The sequence below is a fragment of the Nerophis lumbriciformis genome, linkage group LG06 (genome assembly GCF_033978685.3).
Source record: "Nerophis lumbriciformis linkage group LG06, RoL_Nlum_v2.1, whole genome shotgun sequence".
NCBI lineage: Eukaryota > Metazoa > Chordata > Actinopteri > Syngnathiformes > Syngnathidae > Nerophis > Nerophis lumbriciformis.
In genome coordinates this window covers 56,648,451-56,658,187 of record NC_084553.2, presented here as the reverse complement: position 1 = coordinate 56,658,187, position 9,737 = coordinate 56,648,451, and the positions used below count along the sequence as shown (strand labels likewise).

The window sequence follows — 9,737 nt, the reverse complement described above, 5'->3', positions numbered from 1 at the left end:
CACTCTTCTATAAATCGAATCATTTGTTCATTAAATTGTTATAAGTACACCTCTGCATAACACTGTAGCCCTAATTAACATAAATAAAACAAAAAAAGAAATATGAATCAACAAACAATAACTTTATTAACATTGTTTTAGTCTGTAACAGAAAATTATTTAAAGTTCATTTGTTAAAATAAAATTAGTTTTATCCTTATTTGAAAATGTAAAAGAAAATGGACAAACTCCAGCCATTTGATACTAAAAAATAATAATAAATAAACTCAATAAATTCAAATTGATTGATTAGCAACATTCACTCAGGAAAACAATATATAAAATACTTTAACAAAGATGAATACAACAATTTGTTTATATATATATATGAGGAAGTCACGATTAATGGATTGTGCACTGCATGTTCCCCACTATTTGAGAAGCACTGCATTAAACACAAATAAACACACAATTGGATAAAAAAAAAAAAAAACATTTGTGGAGAGTTTATTTTCTTTTCACCACAAATTGTTTTAATGTTGTAGTGTTTTTAAAACAAGACCCAAATGCATTGCTGGCAGTCATACTTGCCAACCTTGAGACCTCCGATTTCGGGAGGTGGGGGGTGGGGGGCGTGGTTGGGGGCGTGACTAAGAGGGGAGGAGTATATTTACAGCTAGAATTCACCAAGTCAAGTATTTCATATATATATATATATATATATATATATATATTTAATAAAATAAATATATATATATATTTAATTTAAAAAAATAAAAAAAAAATAAAAAAAAAAAAAAAAAAAAAATATATATATATATATATATATAGCTACAATTCACTGAAAGTGAAGTATTTTCTTATATATATATATATATATATATATATATATATATATATATATATATATATATATATATATATATATATATATATATATATATATCAAGAGGGACAGAGACAGCGCACAGTGCATGTGGATCACATGTTACCATGGCGAGAAAACATGGAGAGACTGCCAGTTATCTAGTCTCCACCAGTTGCAGAAAATGTGCCATCAGTACAACTGGACAGTGCTGTTTCAGTTCCATCATCAGGACCATCAGTGAGTCAGACAAACTAGTCTAATCATTGAACCAGATTCAAGGGCTGCTGAGTTGCCATCATCAGAACCCAGATCACCCACAACAAAAACCCCACCAGTGATCCGCAGGTACCCAGAAAGGTTTCGAGTACCACAAAAAAAACTGAATCTCTGAAGACAGTATAAAAATCTGTGTTAAAGATGTACAAATACTGTTTGTATAATAAGCATGTTATTGTTTACAAATGAGGGTTAAGAGTTCAGTACTAAAAAAAAAAGAATGTGGCTTAAGTACAGTTTTTTAATTGAGCTGCTGCATTTTTTGGTTGGGTTGTTTATTTCTGTGATCTATGTTTGTCTGTTGCCATCTCCTGGTGAATGTTGGCTATAGCGTACTGGGGTTACTTTTTGGTTGGCCAACGATTTACGTGGTGTTGCGCACCTGACGTCAAGTGTGTGAGTCTGTTCTGAAGTCTACAGTAAAGAGAAGTACTTCATCCCCTCGCCTGTTTATTGCCTCCAACTCAATATATTACAACAACATTGCTGGAGGGTCCGCATGGAGCTGGAGGGGGCGTGGCCTCCATGTCCGCCTCAATTTTGGGAGATTTTCGGGAGAAAATTTGTCCCGGGAGGTTTTCGGGAGAGGCGCTGAATTTCGGGAGTCTCCCGGAAAATCCGGGAGGGTTGGCAAGTATGCTGGCAGTATACATTTACAGTTTGTAGATGGAAAAGTGCTTTTAAATTAAGTTTTTATTCAGTTATACTTTATTAAATAGATAATTAAATGTTCATAAAAAAGGTGAACAATATTTTTAATTGTAATTAATGTTTATTTAATTTTAATTCGTGTCAGATTATTGCAGTAAATTAATTTCCATACCAATTATTTGCCAGCACTTGGTAAAACAGCGACATCTAACCCCCAATACCCTGCTATGACACCTGCTTGATGATTGGTCCATAAAGGCAGAAAGGCGGTGCCTACTGACATTATGTCCGCCAATCAGACGAGAGGAGAGCACCAAGTCTACGATGATTGGCCGAATCGGCCTGTCTTTCATCAGAGGGGGGCGGAAGCCGGCTGTCGGGGCCACGACTAGTAGGCATGAATTCCCTTGAGCAGGCCGAAGGTAATACAAATATATCATTCTTAGTAAACACAAATAAGGTCAGCTGTTTGGCAGTGTTGGGTGTGGTTGATATTCATAAATGACGTCAATGTGTGTATTTCAATGCTGTGCGAAAGGTTAGCCGATTCGTCTGTTTTTCGACATTAGCATGTAGCATTGTGGTTTACATGTACTCGTTTAGCCAACACTGCCATTGCTTTCATTAGTCACTAATATTTATTACTTGTATAACTCGTTAAATGTACAATACGTAGTACACATTAACGTTTCAGCCTCTGATTGATTATATTGTTGCCTTCCTGTATAAACGACTCCACTTTCGGTTATTGTGCTTTTTTTTTTAATATGATTGCTCCTATCGACTAGTTATGTCTGACAGTGTTGAAGCCTCACAGTGTTTGTTTTGCCTCCAGATCTGAAAGCCTTTGAAAGAAGATTGACAGAATACGTATCCTGTTTGCAACCTGCAACAGGAAGGTGGAGAAGTAAGTTGAAATGCATCCTCCACTTCATAAAATACACAGAAACTCATTTTAGATGGGGGGGCCACATGGAGAAAAATCTACTCCCAAGTGGGCCGGACGGGTAAAATCACGGTACGATAACTTAAAAATAGAGACAACTTCAGGTTGTTTTCTTTGTTTAAAAATTCTGAAAATGTACAAATCAGAAGTGAAGTGAATTATATTTATAAAGAGCTTTTCTCTAGTGACTCAAAGCGCTTTTACATAGTGAAACCCAATATCTAAGTTACATTTAAACCAGTGAGGATGGCACTGGGAGCAGGGGGGTAAAGTGTCTTGCCCAAGGACAAAACGGCAGTGACTAGGATGGTGGAAGCGGGGATCGAACCTGGAACCCTCAAGTTGCTGGCACGGCCACTCTACCAACCGAGCTATACCGCTAATATATAATGTTGTTGTTGTTTTTTTTCACACTTACATGTTGCGGTTAATAGTATTCTATCTTTATTTGTCGTTATTTATACTTCCATCCATCCATTTTCTACCGCTTATCCCTTTTCAGGGTCGCAAAATTACACAGTCTAATACAGGGGCATCAAACTCAATTTAGATCGGGGGGCCACGTGGAGAAGAATCTACTCCCAAGTGGGCCAGACTGGTAAAATCACGGCACGATAACTTAAAACTAAAGACAACTCCAGTTTTTTTTTCTTTGTTTAAAAATAGAACAAGCCCATTCTGAAAATGTACAAATCATAATGTTGTTGTTTTGTTTTTTTACACTAAACATGTTGCGGTTAATAGTATTCTATCTTTATTTGTCGTTATTTATACTTCCATCCATCCATTTTCTACCGCTTATCCCTTTCGGGGTCGCGGAAATACACAGTCTAATACAGGGGTGTCAAACTAATTTTAGATCGGTGGGCCACGTGGAGAAAAATCTACTCCCAAGTGGGCCGGACTGGTAAAATCACGGCACGATAACTTAAAAATAAAGACAACTCCAGTTTTTTTTTCTTTGTTTAAAAATACAACAAGCACATTCTGAAAATGTACAAATCATAATGTTGTTGGTTTATTTTTTACACTTATATGTTGCGGTTAATAGTATTCTATCTTTATTTGTCGTTATTTATACTTCTATCCATCCATTTTCTACCGCTTATCCTTTTTCAGGGTCGCAAAATTACACAGTCCAATACAGGGGCATCAAACTCATTTTAGATCGGGGGGCCACGTGGAGAAAAATCTACTCCCAAGTGGGCCGGACTGGTAAAATCACGGCACAATAATTTACAAATAAAGACAACTACCGGTTGTTTTCTTTGTTTAAAAATAGAACAAGGACATTCTGAAAATGTACAAATCATAATGTTGTTGGGTTGTTGTTTTGTTTACACTTACATGTTGCGGTTAATAATATTCTATTTTTATTTGTCGTTATTTATACTTCCATTCATCCATTTTCTACCGCTTATCCCTTTTCAGGGTTGCAAAATTACACAGTCTAATACAGGGGCATCAAACTCAATTTAGATCGGGGGGCCACGTGGAGAAAAATCTACTCCCAAGTGGGCCGGACTGGTAAAATCACGGCACGATAACTTAAAACTAAAGACAACTCCAGTTTTTTTTTCTTTGTTTAAAAATAGAACAAGCCCATTCTGAAAATGTACAAATCATAATGTTGTTGTTTTGTTTTTTTACACTAAACATGTTGCGGTTAATAGTATTCTATCTTTATTTGTCGTTATTTATACTTCCATCCATCCATTTTCTACCGCTTATCCCTTTCGGGGTCGCGGAAATACACAGTCTAATACAGGGGTGTCAAACTAATTTTAGATCGGTGGGCCACGTGGAGAAAAATCTACTCCCAAGTGGGCCGGACTGGTAAAATCACGGCACGATAACTTAAAAATAAAGACAACTCCAGTTTTTTTTTCTTTGTTTAAAAATACAACAAGCACATTCTGAAAATGTACAAATCATAATGTTGTTGGTTTATTTTTTACACTTATATGTTGCGGTTAATAGTATTCTATCTTTATTTGTTGTTATTTATACTTCCATCCATCCATTTTCTACCGCTTATCCTTTTTCAGGGTCGCAAAATTACACAGTCCAATACAGGGGCATCAAACTCAATTTAGATCGGGGGGCCACGTGGAGAAAAATCTACTCCCAAGTGGGCCGGACGGGTAAAATCACGGTACGATAACTTAAAAATAAAGACAACTTCAGGTTGTTTTCTTTGTTTAAAAATTCTGAAAATGTACAAATCAGAAGTGAAGTGAATTATATTTATATAGAGCTTTTCTCTAGTGACTCAAAGCGCTTTTACATAGTGAAACCCAATATCTAAGTTACATTTAAACCAGTGAGGATGGCGCTGGGAGCAGGGGGGTAAAGTGTCTTGCCCAAGGACAAAACGGCAGTGACTAGGATGGTGGAAGCGGGGATCGAACCTGGAACCCTCAAGTTGCTGGCACGGCCACTCTACCAACCGAGCTATACCGCTAATATATAATGTTGTTGTTTTTTTTTTTCACACTTACATGTTGCGGTTAATAGTATTCTATCTTTATTTGTCGTTATTTATACTTCCATCCATCCATTTTCTACCGCTTATCCCTTTTCAGGGTCGCAAAATTACACAGTCTAATACAGGGGCATCAAACTCAATTTAGATCGGGGGGCCACGTGGAGAAGAATCTACTCCCAAGTGGGTCGGACTGGTAAAATCACGGCACGATAACTTAAAACTAAAGACAACTTCAGGTTTTGTTTTCTTTGTTTAAAAATAGAACAAGGACATTCTGAAAATGTACAAATCATAATGTTGTTGGGTTGTTGTTTTTTTTACACTTACATGTTGCGGTTAATAGTATTCTATCTTTATTTGTTGTTATTTATACTTCTATCCATCCATTTTCTAACGCTTATCCCGTTCGGGGTCGCGTAAATACAAAGTCTAATACAGTGGTGTCAAACTCATTTTAGATCGGTGGGCCACGTGGAGAAAAATCTACTCCCAAGTGGGCCGGACTGGTAAAATCACGGCACGATAACTTAAAACTAAAGACAACTTCAGTTTTTTTTTCTTTGTTTAAAAATAGAACAAGCCCATTCTGAAAATGTACAAATCATAATGTTGTTGTTTTGTTTTTTTACACTAAACATGTTGCGGTTAATAGTATTCTATCTTTATTTGTCGTTATTTATACTTCCATCCATCCATTTTCTACCGCTTATCCCTTTCGGGGTCGCAAAATTACACAGTCTAATACAGGGGCATCAAACTCGATTTAGATCGGGGGGGCCACGTGGAGAAAAATCTACTCCCAAGTGGGCCGGACTGGTAAAATCACGGCACGATAACTTAAAAATAAAGACAACTTCAGTTTTTTTTTTCTTTGTTTAAAAATAGAACAAGCACATTCTGAAAATGTACAAATCATAATGTTGTTGTTTTTTTTTTACACTAAACATGTTGCGGTTAATAGTATTGTATCCTTATTTGGCGTTATTTATACTTCGATCCATCCATTTTCTACCGCTTATCCCTTTTCAGGGTCGCAAAATTACCCAGTCTAATACAGGGGTGTCAAACTCAATTTAGATGGGGGGGCCACGTGGAGAAAAATCTACTCCCAAGTGGGCCGGACTGGTAAAATTACGGCACGATAACTTAAAAATAAAGACAACTTCAGGTTGTTTTTTTTGGTTTAAAAATAGAACAAGCACATTCTGAAAATGTACAAATCATAATGTTGTTGTTTTTTTGTTTTACACTAAACATGTTGCGGTTAATAGTATTCTATCCTTATTTGGCGTTATTTATACTTCCATCCATCCATTTTCTACCGCTTATCCCTTTCGGGGTCGCGGAAATACACAGTCTAATACAGGGGTGTCAAACTAATTTTAGATCGGTGGGCCACGTGGAGAAAAATCTACTCCCAAGTGGGCCGGACTGGTAAAATCACGGCACGATAACTTAAAAATAAAGACAACTCCAGTTTTTTTTTTCTTTGTTTAAAAATACAACAAGCACATTCTGAAAATGTACAAATCATAATGTTGTTGGTTTATTTTTTACACTTATATGTTGCGGTTAATAGTATTCTATCTTTATTTGTCGTTATTTATACTTCCATCCATCCATTTTCTACCGCTTATCCTTTTTCAGGGTCGCAAAATTACACAGTCCAATACAGGGGCATCAAACTCAATTTAGATCGGGGGGCCACGTGGAGAAAAATCTACTCCCAAGTGGGCCGGACTGGTAAAATCACGGCACGATAACTTAAAACTAAAGACAACTTCAGTTTTTTTTTCTTTGTTTAAAAATAGAACAAGCCCATTCTGAAAATGTACAAATCATAATGTTGTTGTTTTGTTTTTTTACACTAAACATGTTGCGGTTAATAGTATTCTATCTTTATTTGTCGTTATTTATACTTCCATCCATCCATTTTCTACCGCTTATCCCTTTCGGGGTCGCGGAAATACACAGTCTAATACAGGGGTGTCAAACTCATTTTAGATCGGTGGGCCACGTGGAGAAAAATCTACTCCCAAGTGGGCCGGACTGGTAAAATCACGGCACGATAACTTAAAAATAAAGACAACTCCAGTTTTTTTTCTTTGTTTAAAAATACAACAAGCACATTCTGAAAATGTACAAATCATAATGTTGTTGGTTTATTTTTTACACTTATATGTTGCGGTTAATAGTATTCTATCTTTATTTGTCGTTATTTATACTTCCATCCATCCATTTTCTACCGCTTATCCCTTTTCAGGGTCGCAAAATTACACAGTCTAATACAGGGGCATCAAACTCAATTTAGATCGGGGGGCCACGTGGAGAAAAATCTACTCCCAAGTGGCCCGGACTGGTAAAATCACGGCACGATAACTTAAAAATAAAGACAACTTCAGGTTTTGTTTTCTTTGTTTAAAAATAGAAAAAGGACATTCTGAAAATGTACAAATCATAATGTTGTTGGTTTATTTTTTACACTTATATGTTGCGGTTAATAGTATTCTATCTTTATTTGTCGTTATTTATACTACCATCCATCCATTTTCTACCGCTTATCCCTTTCGGGGTCACGGAAATACACAGTCTAATACAGGGGTGTCAAACTAATTTTAGATCGGTGGGCCATGTGGAGAAAAATCTACTCCCAAGTGGGCCGGACTGGTAAAATCACGGCACGATAACTTAAAAATAAAGACAACTTCAGTTTTTTTTTCTTTGTTTAAAAATAGAACAAGCACATTCTGAAAATGTACAAATCATAATGTTGTTGGTTTTTTTTTTCACATTTACATGTTGCAGTTCATAGTATTCTATCTTTATTTGTCGTTATTTATACTTCTATCCATCCATTTTCTACCGCTTATCCCTTTCGGGGTCGCGGAAATACACAGTCTAATACAGGGGTGTCAAACTAATTTTAGATCGGTGGGCCACGTGGAGAAAAATCTACTCCCAAGTGGGCCGGACTGGTAAAATCACGGCACGATAACTTAAAAATAAAGACAGCTTCAGGTTTTGTTTTCTTTGTTTAAAAATAGAAAAAGGACATTCTGAAAATGTACAAATCATAATGTTGTTGGGTTTTTTTTTTACACTTACATGTTGCGGTTAATAGTATTTTCTCTTTATTTGTCACTATTTATACTTCCATCCATCCATTTTGTACCGTTTATCCCTTTCAACTGGTGCGCTAACATGTGGTTTATTTTTTTTACATTTGTAGCATCATCTGCAAAGATACAAATAAGTGCTATTGCGACATTCATGTCATTTCAAAACAGAAAGTGCAAGATTGTCAAGAGACATTTTAAAACAAGCTATGAGTGCACTTTTGTGCATGATGTCACTAAGATGACAAATCAAAACAACACTAAATTAAAGTGCACTTTTTGTACAGAACGCCACTGCAATAGTTTAAAACAAATAAAGTGCACTTCTGTGCATGACACAAGATATTTCAATAAGTGTCAAATAAAAATGAGCTGCATAATAGGAAATCAAATAGTGTATGTCCTTTGCTATGTGGTAGGTTCCTGCGGACGTTATCTCCTTTTGTTGTCGACTATTTTTTTCATACGGTGTTGATCTGGTAATGTTTGCTTCGGTATTTTGATGGTGTGGCACCGAATGGAGATGTTGACATGCGGAGTTTCAAGCACTCTTCATTCTCTAGCGGGTGACTTTTCAAATGATGCTACTACATATTAGCAGTAATGCTACTTTTTGTAGAAACGTTTTTGCCCCACACTTGACAAATTACGGTTGTCTGTTTGACATATTCCCGCTTGAAGCCAAACCACCGCCAGACGACGGACCCCCTGCTGTTTTTCTTGGGAATTAATTCTTCCTTCATTTGTTACCAGATTTGCACCTTCTTTCTCTCGTATTACCACTCGCACCACAGCTAACGTTACCCATGCTGCTACCTCTCTGCTCCGCGAGGGCGTATACGTATGTGACGTATGTAAGAAGGTGCGCTTGTCTGTGAGAAGGAGACACAAGAAGGAGTGGTATGCCAGCAGCTAAAAGCAACTGCGTGAGAATGTATACTCGAATATCACGATATAGTCATTTTCTATATCGCACAGAGACAAACCCGCGATATATCGAGTATATCGATATATCGCCCAGCCCTAGTCTTAACTCCTTCTCCTTCTATGCCACATCAATATGGAATGCACTCCCAACAGGTGTAAAAGAAAGTGCATCTATATCCTCCTTCAAAACCACACTAAAAGAACACCTCCAGACAACTACAACCCTAGACTAACACCCTCCCCCCACCACATCCCACCTCCCCGGATTGTAAATAATCAAATGTATATACTTTCTGAGCTCACTATGTTCACTGCTCGTTGTACATATCCTACCAAGTCAGACCTACACTGTTTCAATGTCCATTTCTCAGATGATATAATTGTTGATGACTGAAGTGCTGATATCAACCAAACCCAACCCCCTCCACATACCACCCCCCCGGATTGTAAATAATTCAATGTATATACTCTGATGATTAACTTGTG

At 36.8% G+C, this 9,737-nt stretch overlaps 1 protein-coding gene across 2 annotated transcripts in view; it reads left to right on the top strand.

The window, feature by feature from the left end:
* Window positions 1-2,053: 2,053 nt before the first annotated feature.
* Window positions 2,054-9,737, top strand: part of cnep1r1 (CTD nuclear envelope phosphatase 1 regulatory subunit 1) — an 8,729-nt gene continuing 1,045 nt past the window's right edge. The window contains exons 1-2 of one of the 2 annotated variants that reach the window (XM_061963559.1): window positions 2,054-2,196; window positions 2,610-2,681. In XM_061963559.1, coding sequence (XP_061819543.1) covers window positions 2,172-2,196; window positions 2,610-2,681 — 97 coding nt within the window. In that variant the 5' untranslated portion in view covers window positions 2,054-2,171. The other variant, XM_061963558.2, reaches the window with a different exon arrangement.